The 27,283-nt window shown below is 54.3% G+C and overlaps 1 protein-coding gene and 1 long non-coding RNA gene across 2 annotated transcripts in view; both read left to right on the top strand.

Annotated features, from left to right (window-relative positions):
- PAX7 (paired box 7) overlaps positions 1–20,610 on the top strand; it is a 100,540-nt gene extending 79,930 nt beyond the window's left edge. The window contains exons 12-13 of the mRNA XM_049099387.1: positions 9,674–9,920; positions 16,661–20,610. Coding sequence (XP_048955344.1) covers positions 9,674–9,920; positions 16,661–16,776 — 363 coding nt within the window. The 3' untranslated portion in view covers positions 16,777–20,610. The remainder of the gene's footprint in view (positions 1–9,673; positions 9,921–16,660) is intronic.
- Positions 20,611–25,127: 4,517 nt separating this feature from the next.
- On the top strand, positions 25,128–26,394 carry LOC112660439 (uncharacterized). The gene is made up of 2 exons (XR_003136934.3): positions 25,128–25,947; positions 26,188–26,394. It is a non-coding gene; the product is annotated as an uncharacterized LOC112660439 (long non-coding RNA).
- The last annotated feature ends 889 nt before the right edge of the window (positions 26,395–27,283 follow it).

Raw genomic sequence — 27,283 nt, 5'->3', positions numbered from 1 at the left:
CGTCTCCGGCAATTACTAACGGGGAGCATCCCCCCCACGTGGGGGGGCCTCCCCTCCTCCTCCTTTCCCAACCTGGGCCAAGAGTCCAGGAAGCGCCCCTCGCCCCCCTCCCCAGCCCTCCCACCACCCCCCTCCCCTCGGCTCAGCCAATTAGGCCCCTGACACCTGGAGCCGCTGACAAACTGTTTCTGTCACTTGCTCTCTGTCTTTCATTAGGGGCCTCGGAGGAGGGGGAGCAGGAGGGGAGGGGGAGGAGATGGGATCTTTCATGCTTAGTAAGGCCAGATACATTAATTACAAAACGGCCATTTGCCGCGTGAAAGTGTGCTAATTAAATTTATGCAATCATTATCTTTAAATAGTCATATCTTTCCCGGCGATCGGCCCCTTCCTCCTCCAGCCCCGCCGCCGCCGCTCAGAGCGGTCGCTCTCATCCCCCTCCGCCATCCATTATCGCGCCATCGGAGATGGTCCCCAAATCCCACTGCACCCCACTAGTGCCAGCCCCTGCCAGGGCCCGGGCGTCCTTGGACTCGTCCTGGCGCAGACATCTAACCCGGGAGCCCAGGGAGGGGATGCCAAAGCCAGCCCCTCTCTAGTGCTTCCAGATAATTCTAGATGGTTCCAGATTTGGGAGATTGACATCTCACAGAGCAAACACTGGAAATGTGCATGTGTGTGTTTGCATATGTGTGTGTGTGAGAGGGAGAGAGAGAAATAACTTCTTACACGATGAGTGGGAGTCATTTTGTCCACCAACCCCCCCACCCCCCACTTTCAGACAGTCTTTAGCTAGGCCTCAAGGACTCCCAGGAAGGGGAGGGGGCTCTGAAATCCGTGAGTTGAGGGCCCTGTGTGAGTGTGCCGCAAGACCCCTCCATTTTTTCTTTTCATTCACCCAACTCTATGCCAGGCCCTGTGCTGGGGATGACAGATAAATTCCTTCCTTCCTTCCTTCCTTCCTTCCTTCCTTCCTTCCTTCCTTCCTTCCTTCACTCACTCAACCAATATTAGTTGCACACCTACTATCTCCAGGCACTGGGACTAGGATGGGAAGTCTGCCCCCTAGCAGCTCCTGGCCAAGCCCCGGGTCAGGGTCAGGGTCAGGGTCAGTGGGTAGAGCCACAGCAGGGCTGATAGCATCCTCTGGGTGAGGCCCAAGCCCAAGAATAAACAGCGTTTTGCAGCTTAGGCTTCCTGGGTATTCGTCCACATGCTGGGAGTTCTTACCTGAGTCAAGGCTGAAGCCTTTCTCTGCAGAGATTACCGCCCTCGATGCCCCCTCCCCGCCCCGCCTCCCTCTGTATTTAGGCAAAGCCTGTGTCCTGAGTCTTTTCAGGTCAGCTGTGTAGGACCCCCTGGTGGAAGGGAACAATAGCCTGAAGGAGTTTGGGGCTGGGGAGTCCCCCCAGTCAGCGATAGCAGTCTGTGACCATCTGGCCCCCGGTTCCAGGGGGTACCCATGGGGAGACCAGCAAAAGGGGCAGACAGGGCACGTACCCATACACATGTGCAGTCCTTGCATGCACACACATGCTAAGACTCACACACAAAGTTCATATATTGTCACGTGATACTCTCATGTGCACATGCATGTGTGCACACATAGTGCTCTTACACACATGCAATAGTCCCACCTGTGATACTCCCACGTGCACCCACACAGCACGCACACACACACACACGCACACACACACATGCACACATGCATGAACCTAAGAATGACCCAGAGCTGTCTATGGTAAATGAAGACCACAGGCAGGTGCAGGACCAAGAACATTGGACTAGAAGCCAGGGGTCGAGGGTTCTTGCCCCACTGATGCTGCTCATTCCTTAGGTGACTCTGGGGGAGCCCCTTAGTCTGTCCGTCATCTGCAAAGGTTTGAGGCTTGAGGGGAAATGCTTTGGAAACTGTAAGGCACTGTGCTGGGCAAGAAAATGGCAGTAGCCAGGCTTAGGAGAGCATTCTCGGAAGGCTGGTGGTGGCGTCTGAGAGAGGCTGGGGTCAGGGGGTGGGTGGAGGAGGAAGGGGAGCTTGCTCTCCTGGTTGAGATGTGGACAGGGGAGGGAGGAGGAGGGCCATAAGCAGAGGGATGGAAGGCAAAGGGGGGCGAGGCCGGGGAGACCTGCAGGAAATCTTGTTTGGAAGCTCAAAGTCAGCACCCGAAGCCCATTACTGCTGTCCACAGGGGGCAGGGAGAGGGGAGGGGGCCGATCCTCTTAGCAAGTCGGCAGGAGCAGGAGAGAGGGGGAGCGGGGGTGGTGCATGGCTGCCTGGGTGGGTGATTTCTCGCTTGCACTAATCCCAGTGTGGAGCTGGGGACAGGCAGTGGGACAGGCGGGGGTGTGTGTCTGTGTGATGTGCGTCTGGGTGTCCGTCAGGGGCTGGAGCTGGGTGAACAGGGGCTCATGGGCTCCCATCAGTGAGCTGGCGATTGTGGGGTTGTGAGGTTGCAGTGCGTGTGAACATGTGTGTGTGCTCACCGGGGTGTGCGCGTCTGTGAGGCACGCGATGGCCTGTGGCCTAGCTGTGTGGGTACGCGCACTTTATCGTGTGTATCAGTCTTTGTGTGCTCGTGTCGGCCCGTCTCCCTAATGCTGTGTGCCGCCGCTACGAGTGTCCGTGTGTTTTGTGTGTGCGCGCCCGCGTCTTCATCCATGTGGGTGAGGACTTGGGGTCGTTAGCATGAGTGTGGAGCAATAACAACGATGATTTGAAAGCCGTGGCTTGCAAACTCAGCTGCACATTAGAACCACCTCGGGGGAGCAGGCTTTACAAACACTCCTGATGCCCAGACCCTCAGAATCCACAGGGTGTGAGGCCCAGGGTGTGAAGCCCTGGCATTGGCATTTTATTTATTTATTTTTTAAGATTGTATTTATGTATTTGAGAGAGAGAGAGCAAGTGAGCACAAGCAGGGGGAGGAGCAGAGGCAGAGGGAGAAGCGGACTCCCCGCTGAGCACGAAGCACAACGTGAGGCTCCATCCCAAGACCCCGAGATCATGACCTGAGCCGAAGGTGGATGCTCAACTGACTGAGCCACTCAGGTGCCCCAGGCATTGGGATTTTATTTTATTTTTTAAATGTTTAAATTTTTTTTTAAGAGTTTATTTATTTATTCATGAGAGACACACAGAGAGAGGCAGGGACACAGGCAGAGGGAGAAGCAGGCTCCACGCAGGGAGCCTGATGTGGGACTCGATCCTGGGACTCCAGGATCATGCTCTGGGCTGAAGGCAGTGGTAAACTACTAAGCCATCGGGGCTGCCCCAAATTTTTAAATTTTTAAAAATTGTTATTTAATTTATTTATTCCTGAGAGACACAGACAGAGAGGCAGGAACATAGATAGAGGGAGAAGCAGACTCCCTGTGGGGTGCTCGACGCAGGGCTTGATCCCCCAACCCCTGATCATGCCCTGAGCCAAAGGCAGATGCTCAACCGACTGAGCCACCCGGGTGCCCCAGGCATCTGCATTTTGAATGACTCCCCAGGGGATGCCAATGGGGAGGCGGTGCCTGAGCAGAGCCCAGTGGAGCAGCCAGGTCTCTCCTCCCCTGCCCTCAGCCTGCCCCCGGGAGCTCCATCTGCACACAGCGAGGGGGTCCCAGCCCCAGACCTTGAGGGGCCAGGGCACATCGTCCCCGTGAGCTAGGCTGCCCCAGGTAATCCCCAGCCCACAGAGACGTAGATCATGGAGTCCCAGCATTGTGTCCCATCCCCGGCGATCTGTGCCCTGGCCTTCCGCCCTGACAGCGGGCACAGGCTGGCCTCCGATCCTGCCCCCCATCACCTGTTGAGGAAGTAGGAGAATGAGCTAGTGAGGTGGGGAACCCGGCTGGAGGCGGGGAGATAGAAGTGCTCAGTGCGCCATTCCAGCCTGTCCTTTAGGAGGCCACCAACCCGAGGCTGAAGGCAGGAGGGAGCGACAGTAAGCCCAGGGATGGGCGACCCTGCTGGTAGCTGGTGGTGACTCTCTCCCGGAGTGCAAGTCACTGCCATCCTTGGGGTCTCCGTTTCCGCTGGAGGCGTCACAGACTCGCCATCAGGGCCCCAGCTTCTGCGTGGGGGTAGGGAGTCTCCCTTCAGAAAGCTCCCACTGTGTGCCAGGCTCCCGGGGAAGAAGAGAGGACAAAGGCACAGTCAGGCCTCCAGTCTGCCCGCAGGTGATGGTTTCGAGCTCAGGCCAGGTCCCTTCTCCTCCAGGTGAGAGCGGAGGGGCGACAGCGAGCACGTGCTGAGAACAGGCCGTGGGCGCGTTCACCGTGCTCCGACTCCTTTATTTCTTACAGTGACCCCATAGGGAGCTACGGTTGTTGCCAGGCCCGTTATACAGACGAGAAAGCTGAGGCAGAGAAGGTTAAAGAGATGGCCCAGGGTCACAGCTCCCCGGGGGGAGCCTGGATGCAGGGGCTGATTCTCTGGCTCAAGGCGCCGCAGAGAAGCCCCTGGAAGCCCTGAATGGGTGAGTCTCGGGGGTGGAAGTGCTGTCCCTCGGGGGCCTCGGGGTCCCCTGCGGACGTGCGAGCTGGGGCTCCCTGACCTGTCCACTGGTCCAGGTGGTCCTGGGCCTCCTTCCAGCCCTGGTCCCATCCCCGGGGCCCTCCGGGCTTGATCCCTGCCCTGCCTCGTCTCCTCTCCGTCCCTCCGCGGCCCCCGCCTGCCGCCCCCCACCCCGCCACGGAGCCCCGGTGATGGCGATCCCCTCCTAATTGCAGCCTTGCTCCCGAAGCGCGCTCGGTTATCACAGAGGGTGCAGATCCCACCGCTCAGCCTCCTCGGTCCCAGGCCCTGGGGCCAGCTCAGGAGCGGAGGGAATTAATTACATTTTTCCCATCCCCTCCTTTTCAGGGAGGGGAGCGCGCCACCGCGTCCCGGGGAGGGGGTGGCAAGCGGAGGATGTGGAAGGAGGGCTGGCACGGGGGCTCCCGCGGCCCCCCGCCCCCCAAACCTGCCAGCCTCTCCCCCAGCGGCGGAAGGGGGGATGAGGCCGCCCCTTATTGATTTAGTCTGGTGGAGGCTGGGACTGATTTAGAGCCCAGGGAGAGGAAGGGGCTGGGGGCGGGCGGGGGCCCGAGGAAGGGACGGCTGTCACTCAGCCTGACGGACAGCCCGGAGATTTGCCTTCAGATAAAACCTTACAGATGTGGAGGTCGGTATTGATTTTGAGTTAGTAACGGTAACGTACCAAGAAGTAATACATTAGCCAAAGCAAGGTCACCGGGAAGAAAGTAAAACCCACCGGGGGAGAGGCCTTAGCATTCTTGAGGGGGGGGGGAATTACCGCATCAGACTGGGACTTCCTCAAGTTCAAAAGTTTGCAGGCCCCACACTCTTGGGCTGGGCCCGTAACCCTGGGCAAGGCTTCCTGCCTCTGCGGCCGGAGGAGGGGGCTCCCGGGGGTGCAGGGGCCAACCGGAGGCCATGGAGGGCCACTTGGGTCCGCGGGACTCCCCGCCGCGGGGCTGCCCCTGGCCCCTCTCCCCAGCATCTCTCCAGCACAGGCTGCTGGGGTCAGGGAGACGTGGGTTCGAATCCCAACCCCGCCGCGTCCTGGCTGTGTGACCTCGACTGTGCCTTTCCATGTCTCTGTGTCTCGGTTTCCTTGTCTGCATAAGAGGGGTGATCATCACCCATGGGCCCTAGGAGGGAGCGCGCCCACCTCCCTCTTCAGCGGGGTCCTGTCCCACTTGCTTGGAAACTGCTGTGCCTGGAGCCGGGGTGGGATGAAATGGAAGCTCTTTGATCCGCAGGCCGCCAGGGACTCCGGGAGAGAGTAAGCAGCCTCCTCACGTCCCCATTCACACCTATCCCAGATGTGGATTTGATTTGATGTTCCAGGGCAAATCCCATTGAACAAATCCCATTACTGAAAAATCTCCCCGGGCCTGAGCTGTATCTGAGGCCTCTCGAGCCACCGGGCACCACACGAGCCCCTTCTGACGAACTCCGGGAGGTCTTGCAGCTCTCAGGATTTTCACTCTCAACACTGACCTTCTTGCTATTTCCTAAACCTGCTGTGTGTGTTCCCACCCCAGGCCCTTTGCACTGGCTGGCTCCTCTGCCTGCAAAGCTCTTCCGCGATATCCTCCCATCGCTGGCTCTTTTTGCTCTTGCTGGATGGGGACGTATTCCCTTTGTGTATCCGCCGCTACAAACACTTCTCGGTATCTGAAATTATATTGTGTATTTGTTTGTCATCAGCCTCCTTCACGAGGGGCTGGCTCCAGGCGGGCACGGAGTTGCTGGTGCTCGCTGCTGCACCCTCAGTGCCCCGCTCAGTGTCGGCACATAACAGGTGCTCACTAAAGATTTGTTAAGTGAGGTCCGTGAATCCAACCGGGTTTTCCTGGGCTCGTGGTATGCAACAGGCGCGGTGTCGGTGCTGGGGCGGCCAAAGCTGGGTGAGCCGCAGTTGCCCTCCTGCCCTCGAAGGGCTCACAGTCCAGCCCTGTCTGCAGCCTGGCACATGGCTGCAGGCTGTGAAATGTGTTGAGTGCGGAAATGAATGAATGACAGGTGTCTTCGGGAGACACTGTATCGCTCACTCGGTGGAGCTGGGACCCAAAGCGTAAGGCGGGGAGTGGGGGAGGAGTTGGGACAGGTAGGTAGGTAGGTAGTGGTCTGAGCACAAGAGGCCCAGGGAGAAGCAGGCTCCCCACTAAGCAGGGAGCCCCATGTGAGGCTTCACCTGAGCCAAAGGCAGACGCTTAACCGACTGAGCCACCCGGGCACCCGCCACCCATAATTCCTGAGAGCTGGGGTCAGATTTGTGGCAGTTCTCGGTGGGTCTGTGCCCTGCAGGGTGAGTGTGTTCTGTGCAGAGCTCCCAGGCCATCCCCGAATGTGCTCCTCCTCCTCCTAGCCCCTTCCCCTCCCTCCCCTCCCATTCCCTTGTCTCTTGCAGCTCGGCCTCTTGGCCTGTGCACAGGAGGGAAGGATGAGACCAGGGTCTCTCCAGAGCGGACCGACCCTCCCGAGAGTCTCCCCACCCCGACAATTAGCCTCCTGAAGGAAGGGGGACCGGGCCTGTGGATTTTCCCTGAGCCTCTGAGTCTGATCTTGGGGTCCAGACCTCCTTCGAGGGGAGACCAGGGTTAATGTTTAGGTTAATGTTTATGGGATTGGGGTGGGGGATATGGGATGGGTGATGATTTTCTTAATTTAGATGGAAAGTGGAGTCTAGATGGGGAAACTGAGAGGCAATTGGGAAGAGAATCAAGTCCCCTAACCCCCTGGCAAGTGCTAGATTCCTGAATTTGCCCTGAGATCCCCCCGCCCTCCTCCCCAGACCACAGACCTACACACACCAAATTCCCTAGGCCCAGGAGAACCCATCTGCACAGCCAGAAAGCAACACACGGGGCCCAACAGTGGCAGGCGTCCTCACAGACCACCCCCTTGCTGGGGTCCCTCTTGCCACCCCCACTCGGACCTCTACATGGACCCTCCCGTGAAAGAGGGTGGGTTGGTAGATCCCATGGGTCAGGCCTGCCCAGACTCTCCCCTTCTCACACACTCATCCCCTTGTGGCTTTGCCATGTCCATGGGGCTGACACACCATTAAGTCCTTCCTAAGCCCTGTCAGCTGCAGTGGAGGCAAAGACCAGCCTCCCCACCCCCAGCCCCAGGCCTAGTGCCCTTGATTCTGGCTCTGGGGGAGGGGGAGTGAAAGGACCCAGGAGGGTGACCCCAAGGTGAGGGGATTGTGTTGGGAGCATCCAGGGAAGGGGCTGGGAGGGGCTGTGGGAGGGGCTGTGCCCATGCTCCAGCCACAAGGGGCCCCAGCCTCACTCACCCCGGCCAGCGACTGTCCAGGCGGCCGGCCCCTGGAGTGAGAACCTCTGAAGGGGTCAGATGCCCAAACTCACCCCTTGAGAGTCAGTCCCGACCCTACCAAGCGAGCAGGCCCCGAGCTGCTCCCTGCACACTTGCAGTGAGGTCTGGAGAAGCCACAGCCTGTCACTTCGTCTGAGGAAGGGGCACCCCGGCCTGGCCTCGCACACCTCTTTAGGGATCTGGATTGGGGGAGTCGCATGAGTTCACACCAGGACGATGGAGTGGAAAGAGAAAGGGGAAGAGGGGCCCTGGGGGAGGCGGGGCCCGAGCTCTCGGCACGCAGACCCCGCCTCACACCCGCAGCCACCCTCTGGGTTGGGGACGGTCACGGAAGCTAAGGGACATCTCACGGGTCTGCGGAGAAGCCCAGGGGCTGTCCCCGGCCTGAGGATTCCACATCCATGCCCTCCGCGCCCCCATGCCTCAGTGCCTACGGTGAGGACAGGTCATAGGAGAAGGTCACAGTTTCCAGAAGTATCCGGTCTTCAAGTAGATGGTTTGCTCCCATGCCCCTAGCCTGACTTCTCTCAGGGGAATCCGAGAACACAGCCGTGTCCCCAGCACGGACCCCAGCTGCTGCTTCGGGCAGGTGAGCGGCACAGCTTCCCCCCGGCACTGCGGCCTCCCTCCCATAAGGGGTGGCATCGCCGGGAGGTCGCCAGGGTCCTGGGCCCTGCAGGCCCGCTGCACTAGGACCTGCCTCTCCGTCGTCTCCCTGGGCTGGCTGCGACACCCGTGCTCCCACACTGAGGGACTCCTGCTGTCGGCACCACTTTCCCTCGCCCTCTCTGCTGGAGAGCTGGACAGCAGCTGTCACCTCCTCCAGAAGCCTTCCTGGACCACCAGACTGGCTGAGCTCCCTTCCCTGGGTTCCCACGGCCCCCCTGAGCGGCCTCTGACGTGCCCCACACTGCTTCATATCTTGACGATCTGCTCCCTGCTGCCTCCCCAACCAGACTCAGACATTCCCTCCCCGCCCCCCGCCAAGGGCAGGGACCATGGCTGTCCCACCTCTGAAGACCCAGCGCCCCGCCTGAGTCACCACCAATGCATGTTTGTTGAATGAATAAGTGAATGCACCAGTGAACCAACACCAGGCTCTCTAAGCTGGGTGTCTAGGGGTGAGCCTCACCCCGGCCGTCTGGGCCGCCAGCCCTATGGGGAGCCCCTGCTGGCTGTCCCGGCCAGGCAGGGGGGGTGATGATCACAGGTACCTGAATGCTACCGGCGTCAGAGAAAGGTGCCCGCAAGGCTCTCTGAAAGCGTTGGCCGTGGATGTCGGTGTGTTAGGGGCAGAACCTCAAAGTCAAGAGCACAGCAGGCCTAACGCAGGACCAGGTGTGAGGCCAGACAGATCAGAGTCCTGTTCTAGCCTCTATAGGGGGGGATGGGGGCATCTGAGCCTGACGGGGGAGGCGCAGATTCCTGCCCTGGAGGAGCCCCTGTCTGCTGGGAGGCCTCATTAGTCCGTTCGTCCGTGCGTTCGTTCGTCAGACAGGCACCAGGTGCCCCTTAGAGCCAGACCTGGGGATATGCAGAGGTGGGGGAGGCCCTGCCCTGCCCCCTGGAGCGCTCGGTCAGGGGAGATCCCGTGGGTTGGGACCTGACCAGGAGACACCACTAACCGTCTTACCCCCGGGGCGAGCAAACCAGGTAAACTGAGGCTCTCGGTGCTACACAGGCATCTCAGGGGAGCAACCCCAGCCAAGGCCTGTCTGGAGCCAGCCTGGCCTCACCCCCTCCAACCCCGTATCTATGGGGTCCGTGCTCTGAGCCCCAGGTGCCCGCTGCTCGCCCGCTGCTCGGGCCGCACTGATCGTCTCTCCCCCGCAGGTGATGAGCATTCTGAGCAACCCCAGCGCCGTGCCGCCACAGCCACAGGCCGACTTCTCCATCTCCCCGCTGCACGGCGGGCTGGACTCGGCCACCTCCATCTCGGCCAGCTGCAGCCAGCGGGCCGACTCCATCAAGCCGGGAGACAGCCTGCCCACCTCCCAGTCCTACTGCCCGCCCACCTACAGCACCACCGGCTACAGCGTGGACCCCGTGGCTGGCTACCAGTACGGCCAGTACGGCCAGAGTGAGTGCCTGGCGCCCCAGCTGTCCCCTTCCCCACCCCTGCCCTGCTGCAAGCATGTTCTGGGTGTTTAGAGAACCTCTGTTCAGTTACAGAGAGCTGCAGGGTGGTGTTGGGGTGGGGGCGCCCATTTCACAGATGAGAAAATCGAGGCCCGGTTGTCCTAAGATGATACTGAGCCAGGCCCCTGCACCCCCGCTACTGTGATCTCGGAGCAGTGCTGTCCCACAGAAGCGTAATACAAGCCACGAATGGCATTTAAAATTTAAATTAAATTAATTTAAATTTTTAAAATTTAAGCCACGGCTTACAACGTAAGAGGAAACAAGCGGACTTCTTTTTACTAACGTGTTGTTTGACCCGGTATATCTGAAATGATGACCATCTGACACGAATCCACGCAGAGTTACGAACGAGATATTTCGCATTCTTCTTTTTCACGCGCTATCTTTGAAATCCAGCCCATTTTAGTTCAGACGCTAGGTTTTCATTGGAACTGCTTGATCTGTATTTAAATTTCATAAAATTACAGCTGAGAAGGGGGATTTACACACCCAACTTGTTCCAAATATACTGTAGAGTTTCCCAACCACTAAGCTAAATCGAATTTCAGTTTTCACATTTAAATTAGATAGAATTAAATTAAAATGTAAAATCCGGTTCCTCGGTTGTGTGGCCACATTGCAGGGGCTCGATGGCCGCGTGTGGCTGCCGTGTTGGACGGCGCGGTACTAGAGACCCTGCCCTGTCCTGCCCCTCTGGATACGGGGGACAGCTGGATTTTCGACTCTCTCCTGAACCTGCCTCCCATCCTCAGCCTCGATCGTCCCCCGGGCACCTCGCCTAGATGCGGGGGACAGCGGACGCCCGGCCCCGTGGCTGCCAAAGGCAGGCCCGGCCACAGCCTCCAGCCGCCAGATGGGGCAGCGTCGGGGCAGGCCGAGAGGCACCGGGAGCCGAGGTCACGGGGCCCCCCTCCTGCCCCCCTCCTGGCAAAGGCCTCACCTGCTGGTGTCAAACTAATCAGAAGGGCGTGTGGTGCGAGGCCGAGGTCCCAGCCCCAGGGCATCCTCTGCCCTCCTCCGCCGCCGCCCTGGCCCGGCCTCACTGACCTCTGCTTCCTGCCCCACACCAGCCGCTCCTCCCGCTCGGCCTTGGCCTCCACCGCTAAATGAGGGCCAGCTGTGCTGCGTTCACGGCCCCTGGCCCACGTATGCGTGTGCTCCGTTTATATGTGTGTGAGTGAGAATACGCGTGTCCTGGACTCGTACGATTCGTGAGTCTGTGTGTGTCGTGTAGTTCAGCGTACATGTGTTCGTGCACGCGTCCTGTGTGTAGGCGTGTGTTTGCATGTGTGAATGTGTGAGGGGCACGCATGAGCATATGCACGTGACCATTCACGTCTCTTAGCTTACGCGAGCATATTGTGTCCACGTGATATGCATATGAGTTTGTGAACATACCAAGGTGCACGCATTTGGTCCTGCGAGTGTGTCCGTCGTACATACACACGTGTGTTTAAATGTACGTTCAGGTGTATACACGTGGCTGAGTGTGCCCGTGTGTTTGACATATGTGACGGGCATGTGTCACTCTGTGGACAAGTAGAGCAAACAGGTGTGCGTGTGTACAGATGCATGTAAGAGTGTGTAGATGTGCGTGGTTATACGTACGCTTCTATGCATGTGCACTCCGACGTGCACAGATGCTTGGATGTGTCCGTGGATGTGTAGATATTTTGGAGTGCATGTGTATGGAGTGGTATGCTCCGTGTGCAGTGTGTAAATATGGAGGGGGTGTGCTAGGTGTGCACGTAGGTGTGGCTGTGAGTCCCCGTGTGTAGCTGCGCATCTGGGCCTGGACGCACGGTGTTGCCTGTGTGTATAACGGTGCCTGCGTACGGAGTCGTGTGCGCAAGGAGCAAGGGTGTGAGGGGGCACAGCACGTGTGTGCAGGTACGGCTCAGGGCGGGGCGCACACATGTGCACACAAGTGTCTCCAGAGGGGCCCGGGGGCGATCCCCTGCCCCGGCCCGGGTTCCCGGGCAGAGCGGGACACACATGCTCTTGATAAAGAGTTTAGAGCAGCTCCGCGGCGGCAGCGGCCCGGCCTGGGGCGGGCGTTAGTCACACCCGGGCCCCGTGCCCTGCTCCGGGGGTGCCTGCCCAAGTCGGAAATAAAATTAACCCCAAAGTCAGCACGGGGGCTGCAAGGGAGGGGGGATCAAAAGAGAAAGGGCCCAGGAGGCGAGAAAGGAGCGTTTGTTCCCCCAGAAGCTGGCCAGAGCCAGCTGCCCTCCCCACCTCCCTCCCTCCTTCCCCTTCTCCTCACTCACCCCTGCCAGCTCCAGCCCTGCCCTCCCCGGCTCCTCCAGGGCTGGCTCAGAGCGCTCCTGAGCTGACCCTCCAGCCCTATCCAGAGGGAACCCCACATAGGTTCTAGGGTCTGGCTGGGAGGGGCCCTACTCCCACTGATTCCACCACGTCACCCTGCCTCTGAGCCTCGGTTTTACCATCTGGGAGGTGGGAGTCCAGAGAGTAGACACCCAGAGTTTTTCCATTGTGTCGTCTTCCTCACCCTTAACGTTCTGGGACAGCCAGGGTCAGGGACACACCCCCTGTCACGGGCGACTGAATACACCTATGACCGGGCTCCCAGTTCACCTGCAAAGGTGCACCTCCCACACAGCCTCTGTATGCACCTCGGTCCACCCGTCACCTGCTCCCACCAGTCCCGTGCGTGAGTTCAGCCCACCAGGCACTGGGCAAGTTGCATGTTCCTCATTTCACGCCATCGTCAAAGCCCCACGTGCAGCAGGTTATCACTTGTCCTCAGGTTATAGATGCAAGGCTAAGGCTGAGGGGCTAGGGACCTTCCCCAGGTCACACAGCAGGTGAACGGTGGACTCCAGGTCCCCGAACTTCCCTCCTGACTTCCAACCTGGTTCTCTTTTGGCCAAACCACAAACTCGTGTAAGACACTCAGTAATACTACGCACCTCGGCCCACCGTTGTGCGGGTTCACGTTCAGGGCCTCGCAGGCACCTGTGCGTGAAGAGCCGCACGCACACAGATTTGTTCCTGAGCGTTCCCGGATGTGTGACTCTGTACGTGGCTTCGGGGTTTATTGAGCATCTACTGTGGGCCAGGCCCTTGTGGCTGCCCTGTGTGGTGTCCAGGTTATTCCTCCTGGACAGACCAGGCCATGGACCCCAGAGAGGTTATTTGCCTGAGATCCCGCGTGGACGTGAACACAGCCACGCCTATGGCCTCGCCCTCAGAGAGGCTCCCTCGCAGGTGTGCGGGGAGCATGCATGTGGCCAGACTCCTCCGCAGGAGAGTCCTCCCCTCTCCCCGGGCCTCTTGTCTTTCCCAGGGACACCTCTACACCTTCTCTTGTTCCTGGCCATCATCTGTCCATCTGTCTGTCTCTCCTGTCCCTGGAGGGGGTGGGGGCAGGGGGCAGGAACGGGGCACACGGCAGATTAATACGGCCCCGGTGTTCCCAGAGGCCAGGGCCGTACTAATGATGGGGCTGATAGAACGCAGAAGTGTGAAAAGAATTTTAATAGATCTGACAAGTCTAATAAGAATTTGTGTCTAGAAGGGTCCTCCTCTGGGGCCGCAGGCTGACGAGGCGCTGACGGCTGAGATTTGTTTACTGGTTGGCATCTCCTGCCAACTCCCGATTAATCTAATTTGAGACATTTCGAGCCCAGGCGCGGGCACCAGGCAGAGGAGGGACGCGGAGAGACAGAGGGACAGGCGGGGCCATTGACAGAGGCTGTAATGAGAAATGTCACAGCCCTGCCCTCGCCGGCCCCTGGCTCGACCCCAGGGAGAGGCAGGCTCTGCGGCACGAAGGGTGCCCTTGAAGTTGGCTGGTCATCAGTAGAGTTGGGCTTCTTGGTGTCTCTTTGCCCACCTTGACGGGGCCTGGGGCCCACTGTGCGCTGGGCCCTGGCCGGAAACCCGGAGATGCTAAAAAGGATGACACCGAGTGACCAGAGGCACAAGCGGGACGAATTCGGGTTCCTCCGTCTCATGTGCTGTGCCTGCCTGTGAGTCGGCGATCTTGCTGTGCCTCAGTTTCCACCTTGGTAAAGTGGGAACGGCTGTACCCTAATGCATGAGACTGTTGAGAGGTTGAGACTGCGGCCGCCTTGCCACCACCCCCGCCCCAGGAAGAGCTGCAGAGGCTGGCACAGAGTTTGGTGAGAGGTAGAATCAGGGGGATGAGGGGGATGTAGGCGGAGCCTCCGGTGAGTTGGGAAGGTCACCTGACTTGGTCATGTGCAGCAGGTTATCATTTCCTGGGGTGGAAAATGGGGCCAGTGTGGGATTTGGTGCAGAGTAGCCTCTAAAGTACGCTGCATATGCCAGGGGTTGTTCTGTAGGAGGCTGCAGGTGAAGTGTGCATGGAGGAGGCTGGGACTTGGCATCAGACCCCCCCGGCTTCAATCCCAGCTCCACCACCTAACAACCAAGTGACCTTTCAAGTTACACGGCACCTTAGGGCGCAGCCTCGGCCCTATCCCCTGTAAAATGGGATCGCAGAACTGAGCTAGAGCACGGGTAGTGCTTGCACCAGGAGGGCCAGAGCACCAGCTGGGTGGGTGGTAGCTCCTCCCTCTCCTCCTGCTGCCACTCTGCGCATTAGCTTCCTCAAAGCTGAGGGCAAGGCTCGATCGAGGTCAGGTCGGGGCCCTGGGACCCACATAAGACCTGCTCCAAGTAGCAGAGATGAGACACCTGAGTTGCAGGCTCCCCCTGAGGTCAGGGATCCGGCCTTCTTACACTTCCACCTGAAGCAAGGGGCAGACCCACGGCAGGGCAAGGCTGGCCACCACTGCCTCTGTGCTACCCGCTGGAAGCCTGAAAGCTGACTAACCTCAGGGGCAGCACCCAGGGGCTCAGCTCCAGCCTTAGAGCCTGGAAAACAGGAACACAGGGCCTAGCCAGGCACTCCAAAAACCCCAGGACATTTGCATATCCTTTGGGAATCTGGATACAATCCCTGAGCCCTCTGTGCCCAGCATCCAAAAACATATCATCTCATTTGATCCTCATAAGAGCCCTTGAGGAGGCTGGGATTTGTTCTACCCATTTTACAGACAAGGAAATGGGCCTGGAGAGGCAGCATGATTTGCCCAAAGCCACATGAACAAGAGATAGTTGGACTCTGAGTTGTTCCATTTGCTGTTCCTTTCCTCCCTGCCGCCATCAAAGGTCCCATCTGCTCAGTGAATCCCAATCCTATGAGAGCCCAAGGCCCTTGAGCTCACCGTGTACCAGACTGCAGCGCTGACTAACCTCTTCGTATGCATTTTCTCACCTCGTCCCCACAATTCTTTGACCTAGGCGCTATCATCATCCCCATTCTACAGACAAGGAAACTGAGGCTTGGATAGGCGAGCTGGTGTGCCCCAGATCATACACTGAAAGTTGGTGGGTGTGGGATCTGAACCCCTAGGGGATATGGCCTCAATTACTGATACTGCCCACCATGCCTCCCTGGGCCTTGCCCACTGGCCATTCCCACACCTCCTGGCTCTACCCATGGGGCCCCTCAGGGGGCAGGTGACCAGGAGAATATTGGGCCAGGCCTCGTGATTCCAAGGCAGCACTCTTTACATTTCTTGTCACCTCTGGATCCAACAGATCCTAGGAGTTGGATTGGCCACAGCCACGGGTTCCAGTGTAGGAGGTAGCATCTCTGCAGTTCGTAGAGTCAAGACAGAACACATGCACACACAGACCTAGCAGTCACGCCTGCACACACACATGTATCGACACGTGTCCCTGGCTTAGGTGCAGCTCACGTGTACCTGGCTACCCATGCTTGCGCAGGCATTCCCACTGTTGTACTCACACAGGTACACACAGCTGCCCGCATCTATCCGCATGTACACGTGTGAGCATCATTCACGTGTGAATGTTCACATTAGTGCCCCTTACAGAGACTTTTGTTTCCACTGTGCACAAGTACACACCCTCAGACTCATCTCTCTCCTCTGGATGGTCAGAACTTCGAGGCTAAAGGTCTCAGCTCCCTGCACATTAGGGTCCTGGCTCCTCCTTCCACATGAACCCCATCAGCTCAACTGTGAAAGCAGCTTTGCTTTTGAGTAAGGGATATCGCTTTGCCTCATCCGTGACTGGGCTCAGGGCCTGAAGAAGGCAGAAGGACCTTGCCCTCGTTACTACCTGGGCTCCAGGGGATTCATGGACGTCCCCCATAGCAGATGTAGGTACAGGCATGTTGGAACTAAGTCTTTGCTCAGCAACATGGATCCTCCCTATAGAACCTACAAGAGAGCTGGGCAAATAATAAGGGTTAAGTAAATATTTGCTGAATGGTTTGAGAGGAGGTAAGAGAAAGAGCTTCATGAAGAGATGGATGGATGATGGATGGATGGATGGATGGAAGAAGCATGGCTAGATGGACAGAAGGGTGAACAGATGAATCAATGAATGGATATATGGATGGATGGATAGATGGATGGAAGATCAAATGGACAGATGGACAGAAGAGTGAACAGATGAATTGGTGAATGGATGGTTGGATGGATGGATGGATGATGATGGATGGATGGATGGATGGACAGATGGATAGGTGAACAGAAGGGTGAATGGGTGAATCAATGAATTATGTACATATGGATGGATGGATGTGTAACAAATGGAAGAATAGGCAAAAAGAACCTGTTTCTAGGAGTTTCTGTCTCTCTTTTTTTTTTCCAGCTGCTGTTGATTACCTGGCCAAAAACGTGAGCCTCTCCACACAGCGCCGTATGAAGCTCGGGGAGCATTCTGCTGTGCTGGGACTCCTGCCTGTGGAAACTGGCCAGGCCTACTAGGGCCCCTGGGGCGACTTGCCCCAGACCAAGTCCCAGCCCAACCCTTACTGGTCCCCAAGCCTCCCAGCCTCAGTCCTTTCATCGCCCTGGGGTCCCACGAGGCCAGGAAAGGAGCCCATTCCCTCCTCATAGCCAGCCCTCTGGAGATGTGCAGCCAGTCTACCATTCACCTATGTTTAGGCACCCAGAGTGACCCCCTTGGAGTCTCCCCCTCTACTCTCTCCCCAGGAGGGTTTCTGGTCAGCCTGCAGTCCTCCCCCCTCCCAGTCAAATCCTGTCGTGGCCTCTGTGCTATCTCAGGCACAGAAATGGAAGCTCACCCTGAATAGAGCACCTTGGGCACCCAAAGGAGGAAGGTGTCTGGGATGAGGTACTGGAGCCCTTTGGACCCAACTCCAGTGAGTACCCTGGCCAGAGGTGGGGGTGGAGCTCGCAGGGCCACTCTCAGCTGGAAGTGCTGGGAGCCAGCCCTCCCAGCTGGATCTCTGACCCAGGGCCAGAAGCATAGCCCGTTCCTCCTCTGGATGCTGGGGTGCCAGCAGAGAGGGGACCCTCGCCCTGGGGTTTTCCCAGGAGGATCACCCAGGAATTCTGAGGACTCCAGGACCCTCCATACACACCTCTGGTGGGTGTAGGGGAGGAATCTAGCCCAGGTAGGGGTACCAGAAAAAGCAGGAAGAGGTACCCAGGGGACAGGGCTCATCAGCAGTGGGCCGCCAAGGGTGCAAGGACCCAACACAGGCACCCAGAGGCAGCAGGCTTCTAGACTGAAGGCCAAATTCCAACCTTGCCCAGCCTGTGCGGGGCCTGTGGAGCCCATAGGCCCTTCAGTTTTCTCATTCTCTGAATCACATGGTAGGGGAAGGAGATCAAGTCTTGCGTAAAGAGGTATAGGGCAGGCTCAGAAGGGGGCTTCGTAGCTGGGGTCCCTCTGTTTGTGGGCAGCAGACCTTTGTTGCCAAAGGCTTCCGTGCTCTGCCTTCAAGTCCACAATCCATGGAGCTGCAGTTTCTCACAAAGCCTCCCTCAGAGACCTGAGCCTGTCCCCTGCATGCCCAACCCTCTGTGAGGGGGACCTCCATCCACCCTTTAAGCTGCTGGGGTGCAGAGAACTTCCCTTGGAGCTCTGGAGGAGGGTTCTTGGACCAGCAAGGACAGCTTACCTAAGACAAGGCCACCAATTCCCCTTAACGTTTGGGGGGAGGGGGCATGTCCCCGTCCCACTGATAGTGGCACCTTTCAGTGTTGATCCACTCTAGGCTGAGAGGGCCCTGTCTACTCATCCAGAACAGTGAGGTGGGGACACATGTGGCCAGTCTTCAGGCCACCACTCCTGGAGAGGTTGGGGATGCCAAAGCTTCCAAAGAATTGGGGAAAGCCACCTTCCTTGGCCATGCCCATGCTTCCTCATATCCCTTCTCTTTAAAAGTTGAGATCTTTGGGGAATGGTTCAAGCCCCTGACTATGCCTCCCTTGGGACTTTTCACCACCTTCACCTACTTATCAGAATTATATTCATCTTCACCATCACCATCATTATAATCTACACTTGGATCACCTTTATCAAGTGCTGCTAGGTTAAAGGCACTTGTGAGGGAGACACAGCCCTAAATCCACAGAGACTGGGCCAGATTGCTTGTCCCCGCCTGGGCACGTGAGGCCACCTCTTTGCTCAACCCATGCCGCTTGCTCTCAGCCGACAAGACATTCCTGGAGGGAAGGGCTGCTGCTTTGGGAGTCAACCTGAGTTCCTCCCTACTGGGGAACTGGACTGGCAAGATGCTAGGACACTTTCCTGCATAGATGCCACTTCTGTGACAAATGCTTACCTGTTTCTCATCTTCAGACTTGGTAGTATCAAGCCTGTCCTGGACCGTGGCCAGGGTGGCTCATATCTCTGGTTTAGAAGAACCTATACATATATGGGGACAAATAAACTCTTTGGTAGTAGCAGATACCTGGACATGTGTAGCCCATGGACTTCAACCAAGATTTCAACTGGAGCATCTACTGCAGGAGACTTTTGGTTCTTCAAGCTCTGGACAGAAAGGAAGACTGTGTCGTCCCTCGGTGACCCAGTCCCTATGTTTGTAACCATCACAGCCAGGAAGCAGCTCTTAAGATCAACCACGGTCTTCATCTACATTCCTTGAATGGTCAATCCTCCCCCTGGAGGCCTGGCTCAGAAATCATCTGAGTCCCCTTCTATACCCAGGAGCAGGGCTCTCAGGCAGGTGACATCAAAACAGCCAAGCCTCACCCTCAGGAGGTGACATTCCTATGCTAGGACCAATCCTAAATATCTGCCCCCTGTGATGAAATGAGAATAAACCAAGTGGCTTCTCATTATGTCCATCTTCTCTGGAGTTCTCCCAAGTCGCCATCTTGGTAGAAAATGGGACTCATTCCCCCTGGAGCCCCACCCCCCTCAGAAAGAGACCCTGACCCTAGCAGGTTTTCCCTAAAACCTTGTGTACTAGTGTGTCTAGCCAACTCAGTCCATAAAACTCAGTCTTTGTGCTGGCAGCTCACAACTTCAACCAGAGAGAGAACATGGGACAAGAGGTACAAGGCTTCAAATTCTTGAGGATTGACCACAGCCTGAGAAGAAGGCCTGAATCCCAGTGGCCAGACCCAGTGGCCCAGAAACAATCCCCATCCATTCCTGTAAATAGAATCCGTAGCAAAATAAGAGATGTTTCCTCCAACTTATCACGAGTAGCTGTTGGTCCTACCTATTGGGGGGGGGGTCCCTCTTCTGAGCTCATTGTACATTAGTTGGAAATGTGGTGATGTGCTGTTCGTTTATAGGAAGTTGACTTTTATATAAATATATATATATATATACTAAAAAAGGAAAGAAAACCCCCACAGTGTGTGTCGTGCTAGTGCCAGGGACCATCTGTAGGGATATATCTGCATATTGTGTGTTTCAGATTATACATTCCAGGCTCTGTTGGGTTCTTTCATTTTTATTGCTTTGTTTTCTCATTTGGTATTTCTCTCTTGCTATGAAAAAAAAAAGTGATGTGTAAGAACCAAGCTATGCTTTATACTCTTATTTTTTACTTGATTTACCTTTGCCATTCTTTTGCCAGAAGAACATGAAGAAGAGAGATAGAGGAATGAGAGAGAAGGAAAGAAGGATGAAGAGGGAGGTTTGCCCAGAAGAAAAAATGAGAAGGTCAGATTTCCAATCTGACTATGGCTTGAGAGCAGAACAGGTCCCAGAATTTGCCCAGACTCCACCGAGATCCAACATTGTTTTCGATGGAGCTGGTGAAGCATTCTGAGATTTGGATCCTGGAACTTGGTGAAATTCCATGACTGCCCAAAAAAGACATTCTCTGGGGCCTCTCTCAGGTTGACGTTCTCGCCAAGCTCCCAATGTGCCCTTCACTACTGGACGCTTTTTGAGGTTGACAGCTCTGTCCTGCAAAGGCACCTAACCAAGACCAAATGGGGAGGGGGGTTACTCTGGCCGCCTTCTTGAAATGCTCAGAGATAACTGTGTATCGAATGCTTTTTCTGTCAACTCTAACATGGCCAATTCCCCCACCTGGGAAATATCTACATAGCACTCTAGATCATTCCTTCTTCCTAGTAATTGCAACTTGGTTGCTTCCGTGTTTGACTCACAGCCATATTCCTCCATCTGGAAGTGAGCGCGTGTGCATGAGAGTGTGAGTGGGGTGTGTGCGTGGGCCTGTGGGCACAAGGGTGTGTGTTTAACTATAATCGCACCATAATTTATTCAGCTATATGGAGTAGTAGACTAGAAAGAGAAACTGGCATTTGCTTTAACTACCTGCTTGTAAGCGCTTCCTCTGTAACTCAGGCGTAACTGTTATACATTAAAAGAAATTAAAGCATTTCCAAGGTTCCGTGTACTCAATTGATTGTCATTCGGCAGCTGCCCTAAAAGGAACCGAGGGGTGGTTGAGAACCCTAATTTAGAGGGTCAGGATAGGACCACCAGGTTCTCCAGTGCCAAGCAGCTGTTAGGCATGTAGAGGATGCCTACTCAATATTGATCAATGAATGCTGTTGCTTAAGCATCACTCTGATGAAATCTCAGTTCTGTTCAGTGGGCCAGACTTCCTGCTGCTAAGCTTAGAGCCCTCTGTGGCCCTCTCCCGGTACATCGAACTTGGAAGGTAGGAGAATGCTCAGAAGCTTCCATGCTTCAAAGGAAGAAGAAGCAGCTTCCACGTTTCCTAAAGAAGCAGAACCTGCTGTGGGGAATCAGGGGCAGGTGGATTTATGGAGGGGGAGCCCTCAAGAGAAATGCACGAGGAAGTGAAAAATGACGTAGGACAGAAGAAGGAGCTAAGCAAAGAGGGGGCTTTTTTTGTTTTGTTTTGTTTTTTTGTTTTTTTTTTATAAATTTTTATTTATTTATGATAGTCACAGAGAGAGAGAGAGAGAGAGAGAGAGAGAGAGGCAGAGACATAGGCAGAGGGAGAAGCAGGCTCCATGCACCGGGAGCCCAACGTGGGACTCGATCCTGGGTCTCCAGGATCGCGCCCTGGGCCAAAGGCAGGCGCCAAACCGCTGCGCCACCTAGGGATCCCCAAAGAGGGGGCTTTAAGTGGAGTCTCATTCCAACCTGATAGTCTAGGGAACTCTGGAGCATGAGTAGCGCAGAGTTAGTCTCACTTGGGGACTGGAGGATTGGCTTTTGCTCTAGAATGTCAGTCATTGGTTGGCTGCTGGCTGCCCCTGGGGATGTGGGTAGGTCAGTAAAGGCTAATGTGCTCAAGCAACTCTGGTCCGAGTAGGTCCTATGAGGTGAGAGCAGTTCTCCAGAGGAAGGTTCAGCAATGCACCCTTAGCAGCAACATCACATCCATTAGGGGACAGGTAAACTGGCCCAGTAAAGGGGATCTGGGCAAGAAACAAGTCCACATATGTTTCCCGGGCTCTAAACCGGGAAACCCATGTCATTCTAGGGCACTGGTTTAGGAAGGGGTGAAGTGGAGGAGTTGCTGGGAGAAACTGTACATGAAGGATTGGTAAGGTGTTTTGATGGACCTGAGTCCACCTAACCCAGCCAAGCGCTCCAGGGCAGGACTGAGGGAGATTGGGTCTTCCCTCCACCACTTACTATCCCCACAGGGTGACGAGCTTTGTACCAGCTCCCTAGGAATCCAGGTAGCTTATGTCAGAATCAGGGCTCCCAGCCACCTTTCCTACTGTCTCACCCTAACTGTGTAGTTATTCAGTAAGTCAGAAAGATATGGGGGAGAGTCAAGAACTGGTCAAGTTCTGCTCTTAGCCCTGCATTATGACTCGGTGTGGGTCCTGAGATAATTTTCTCCCTGTCTCAGACCCTAGTTCCATAAATTTTTTAAAAAGCAGGTTAGATAATCCCTAAGGATCTTTCAGGCTACCCTGATAATAAACTGAGCTGAAAGCTGGTCTGGAAGGTGGCCCAGAGAGTACCCCGAGGGCTCAGAGCTGTCCACTACCAGTGCTGGGAAAGCAACACAGTGCTAGGTGCTGAGTGATGCTAATTTGCTCCCAGACATAAACTTGCCCTGGGGGCCCTAAGAGAACTCTCTGTCCCCCCTTTCTTAGGGACCATTTCTAAGAGTCCCATCCAACAGACCAAGGATGGCTGAGAAATGTGATCTCCTGCCCAGACACAGTGCGCCCCAGAATAAAATCAGGTTTCTGTGTCTAAAGGAAAAGGAGGGGGATCCCTGGGTGGCGCAGCGGTTTAGCACTTGCCTTTGGCCCAGGGCGTGATCCTGGAGACCCGGGATCGAATCCCACGTCGGGCTCCCGGTGCATGGAGCCTGCTTCTCTCTCTGCCTATGTCTCTGCCTCTCTCTCTCTCTCTGTGTGTGACTATCATAAATAAATTTAAAAAATAATAATAAAGGAAAAGGAGGGACGTCTGGGTGGCTCAGCAGTTGGGCATCTGCCTTCGGTTCAGGATGTGATCCTGGGGACCGGGGATCGAGTCCTAGTCCTGCATCGGGCTCCCTGCATGGAGCCTGCTTCTCCCTCTGCCTATGTCTCTGCATCTCTGTGTGTGACTCTCATGAATAAATAAATTTAAAAAAAAAAATAAAGGAAAAGGAAAGAATGACTATTGGATAGATGAGTGTATCAGTCAGCTGTTGCTGCAGTGATGCTGTGTAACATAGCAGCCTCTTCCTGGTCTCATTGCTCATGCACATCTTATATGAATGAGTTCCACGGTCTTTCCTGGAGTAAGATTTACTAATGAAGGAAAGAAATTCCTGAGACAGGAGATGTATGAGCCCTGAGACTCTGTTGTGGAGTTGAGTCTAGAACACCTGGTCCTCCTGAGAGCACAACGTTCAGAACCCAGTTCCCTCCACTCACCAGGCTGCCACAATCTATCTCCTAGCCTTGCTGATGTAAACACCTATTGCAGGGAGTGCCTCGCTTCCCTGGTGCAGGGAGGCACCAGGGAGAGTATGTTCAGGGTTCCGGTTACCTCTACTCTCTCTCTCTCTCTCTCTCCCCTCTGGAAAGAATCAAAATGCTCCCTCAGATAAAGCCTTGTCCTTGGTCCCAGGAACCCTCTGTGTGACTGTACACAAGCCACTTCTCCTGATCCTTCAAATGGGAATAAAGTCTGTCCCATTGCATCAGGCTTGAATGCAGTAGCCAACAACTTCAAATCTCTGTGGCTTAAAACACCAAAGGTGTAATTTTTTTCTCATTCATATTTGTGACTGCTACTCATCACAGTCAGCCTGATGGAGAATGGGCATTGCCTCGAGCATTGCTGGCTGCTGGTATCAGAACAAAAGAGAGATGTGATAAAGTGTGTACTGGCTCTTAAAGTGCCCTACCTGAAGTGACTGGCATCAGACACTTCTGTTCACCCTCCATTGGCCAAAGCAAGTCACACTGGCCTTGAGAGTGTGGCCACACTGACCTTGAGAGGGAGAAAGAAAGTGTAATCCATCCTGTACCTGGGAGATGGGGGGTGGGACTATCAGGAACAGCACTTGGGGCCACCATGCCCACCCAGGCAGGGGGTTTTCTTGAGGATCGAGTGAGGCTAATGATATGGAAACAAACATTTCTATAAGGACTTGCTCTGTGCTCCCTGCCAGGGTGGACCCTGGAGGTAGGGTAGAGCAGAGAGTGGCACTAAAAGAACCACAGAAAAATGGCCTCTTCTCTGAGGAAAGGGGAACACTGACTACAAAGCTCCTGTGGTGTGCTCATGCATGCACTTTTAGTCTTATCATTGGCATAACAACATTGTGAGGGGGGCGGATTTTACCGTTAGTGTACAGGGAAGGAAGCCCTGAAGAGTCAGAAAGTTAAAGTCACTTGCACAAGATCACACAGCTAGTGACTGGTAGGGACTGAGCTCTCCCAAACACGGAGATGTTTCCAAGTCAAATCCCAATATTGAAGTGCTGGAGACATGGAGCAGCGGTCTCGTTTGAGGGTGGGTGCCGATGATCCGTACCCCATAGAAACCAAGCAGAGCTGTCTTCCACAATCTGGTTCAGGATCAGAGAGCTCTGCAGGCCACCCCCATCATCTGATGAGGAGACACCAGCTAGATAACCCACAGGTATCAGCACTGCGGTGACCCCTCCCAGAATTCGTACCACATTCATTCTTGGAAGACAAGGGCATGCTTGCTAGAAATATGAGCTTTAGAGAGAAAAGACACTAACATTTATGGTGCCTTCTGTGTACCAGGTGATCCTCATCCATTGCTTTAGTTAACACGCCCAACATCTGGAGGTGACAAGCATCGTGGACCCTCCAATACAATTGAGAATATGGACCTAGAGAAGTGAAGCAACTGGCTCCAGGCCCCCAACCAGGGGGTGGAGGAGGAGAAATTCAGACCCATGACTTGTCCCAGTGTCCTGTCCATCATAGCAGGCTGCCTCCCCAAAGTGCAGATGGGACACTGTGTGAACCAGGAGGACAATACTTCTTGAAGCGTATCAGTCAGCCGTTGCCATAGTAATGCTGCATAATAAGCCACCACAAAACTCTGGCTTACAATAAACACTAATTCTCACTTCCACAGTTTTGTAGGCCAACCGTGGTTTGGCTAATAATCTAGGCTTGGATGTTTTGGTAGGCAGATCATCTGTAGAAGGTCCAGCAAGATTCCTATTCTTTGATATATGTGTTCTTGAGTATGGGTGGGATCTGTGAGTATAATGGGATGGTCACTACCTCAACATGGTTACACAATCTGGCAAAGGTGACAGTACAGTCACTCTTGTGATCACATTACATTACACAAGACTCCATCATAATAGACTAGAGTGACATTCTCCTGCTGTCTTTAGGAAGCAAGCTGCTGTATTATGACAGGGTCATTGCTAGGATATTAGGGTACCCTCTAGGAGCTGAGAGTGACCCATGCAACAGCCAGCAAGAAAGTGGGGAGTCAGTCTTACCCAAGGAACTGAGTTCTATCAACACCCTGAATGGGTTTGGAAATAGATTCTTCCACAATCGAGCCTCCTGATGAGTTCATAGCCCCCACTGACACCTTGATTTCAGCCTGTTGAGATCCTGATTAGAGAGCCCAGTTATGTTGTACCCAGACTTCTGACCTACAGCAACTGTAAGGGGGGGTGGGGTTGTGTTAAACCACTAAGTTTGTGATCATTGGTTAGGCAGCAATAGAAAGCTAACATAGATGGGCAGCACAACTTTAGACTCTAGATCTGATGATATTTGTTCTGGGGAGCCCATGAGAAAGGTTGCTACTGGACCATGAGTACAGATCATCAGAGTTCAAAGGGCATTGTGGAGATCCCATGTTGAACCCCATTTCAAGTTTCTTCTCTTGTCAGATCCACTAACATCCCATTGGCCAAGCAAATCTCATGGTCAAGCCCAAGATCAAGGGACTGGAAGTCCGTTCCACTCACCCAGAGGCCTGAAAAGTCTAGATATCTATTACCAGGGAGTTAAGAATTAGGATCCATTACTTGGGAAATTTAGCACACATGCACAAAATCCCTCTGGCTGGTTTTACCTCCTCCACGTCCATCAGTACACAGCTGAGCATAAGCAGTTACCTCCATCATACATTTGAAGCTCATGAAGCCTCCCTCACCAGTGCTGCAAATTGGTCCATGGAGAGCGGACATCCAAGAAAGGAAAGTGGGAACTGGGAGAAGTCAGGGTGAGGACCAGGTACCAGTATGAAATTTGTGGGTTATCAGAAACAGTTTTGGGTAAAACTGACATGAACAGAAGTATTCCCAGGCAGAAGGGCTTAGGTAAGTGTTGGGGTATGGGTGGCTGGGTTCCTTGATTCTTTGGGCTGGGCCACATCCACCTGACCCTATAGAACTGCCTCCTTTTGTGAATCTAGCCCTTAAGGCCAGCTCCTTAGCTGCCTATATTATATGGATAAATATTTCCTTTTGCCAGGTATTTCATATACATGATTTGCTTATGGTTTTAAGATGGAAGTCAAACAGCATGTTCTAATCCTAACACCACTACTCGAGCAAGTAGTCTCTCTGAGGACTCAGTGTTCACATTATCTTATAAAAATGGCATAAACAACGGTACCAACCTCTGAGGCAATTGTGAGGATTACACGAGCTCACAGAATAAAGAAACCAATTTCACTTTCTTTAGCCCTGCGTTTCACAAACATAGTGACCATTGGATCTTTTATTATAGGGATGTTTATTAACATGAGAGAGAGATGCCTGGAGTTTCCTAGCAGCCAATGGAAAATAGGAAAACCAATGAGTTACACAAGTACTGATGTCAATGAGAAAATAAGAAACTTGCTAAAGGATAGTTCTCCCTGGTGTCTTCCTAAACAGGACAGTGTGATGTCAAAAATAAGAACTCAGGAATAAACTCCTGAAATATATAAAGATGTGCTGTGAAGGATTATTTTTTTCCCTTTTTAAAAAATTTTATTTTATTTAAATTCAATTAATTAACATATATAAAGCATACTAGCTTTAGAGATAGAGTTCGTTGATTTATCAGTTGTATATAATACCCAGTGCTCATGACATAACATGCCCTCCTGAATGCCCATCCCTCAGCTACCCTATCCCCCCACCCGCCTCCCCTCCAGCAACCTTGGTTTGTTTCCTATAGTTAAGAGTCTCTAAAAAAAATTGTTTTTTTTTTAAAGTCTCTTCTCCCTCTCCCTTCGTCTTATTTTATTTTCCCCTCTTTTCCACTATGCTCCTCTGTTTTGTTTTTTAAATTCCATATATGAGTGAAATTACATGATAATGTCTTTCTCTGATTGACTTATTTTGCTTAGCATAATACCCTCTAGTTCCATCCATGTCGTTGAAAATGGCAAGATATCATTTTTTTGAGGGCTGCAATATTCTATTGTCTATATATACACCGCATTTTCTTTATCCATTCCTCTGTCGATAGCCATCTAGGCTCTTTCCATAGTTTGGCTATTGTGGACATTGCTGCTATAAATATTGGGGTGTGGGTGCCCCCTTTCAGATCACTACATTTGGATCTTTGGGGTAAATAC

This window comes from Canis lupus, chromosome 2, assembly GCF_003254725.2.
Source record: "Canis lupus dingo isolate Sandy chromosome 2, ASM325472v2, whole genome shotgun sequence".
In the NCBI taxonomy this organism is placed as follows: domain Eukaryota; kingdom Metazoa; phylum Chordata; class Mammalia; order Carnivora; family Canidae; genus Canis; species Canis lupus.
This window is presented reverse-complemented; position numbering and strand designations above follow the sequence as displayed.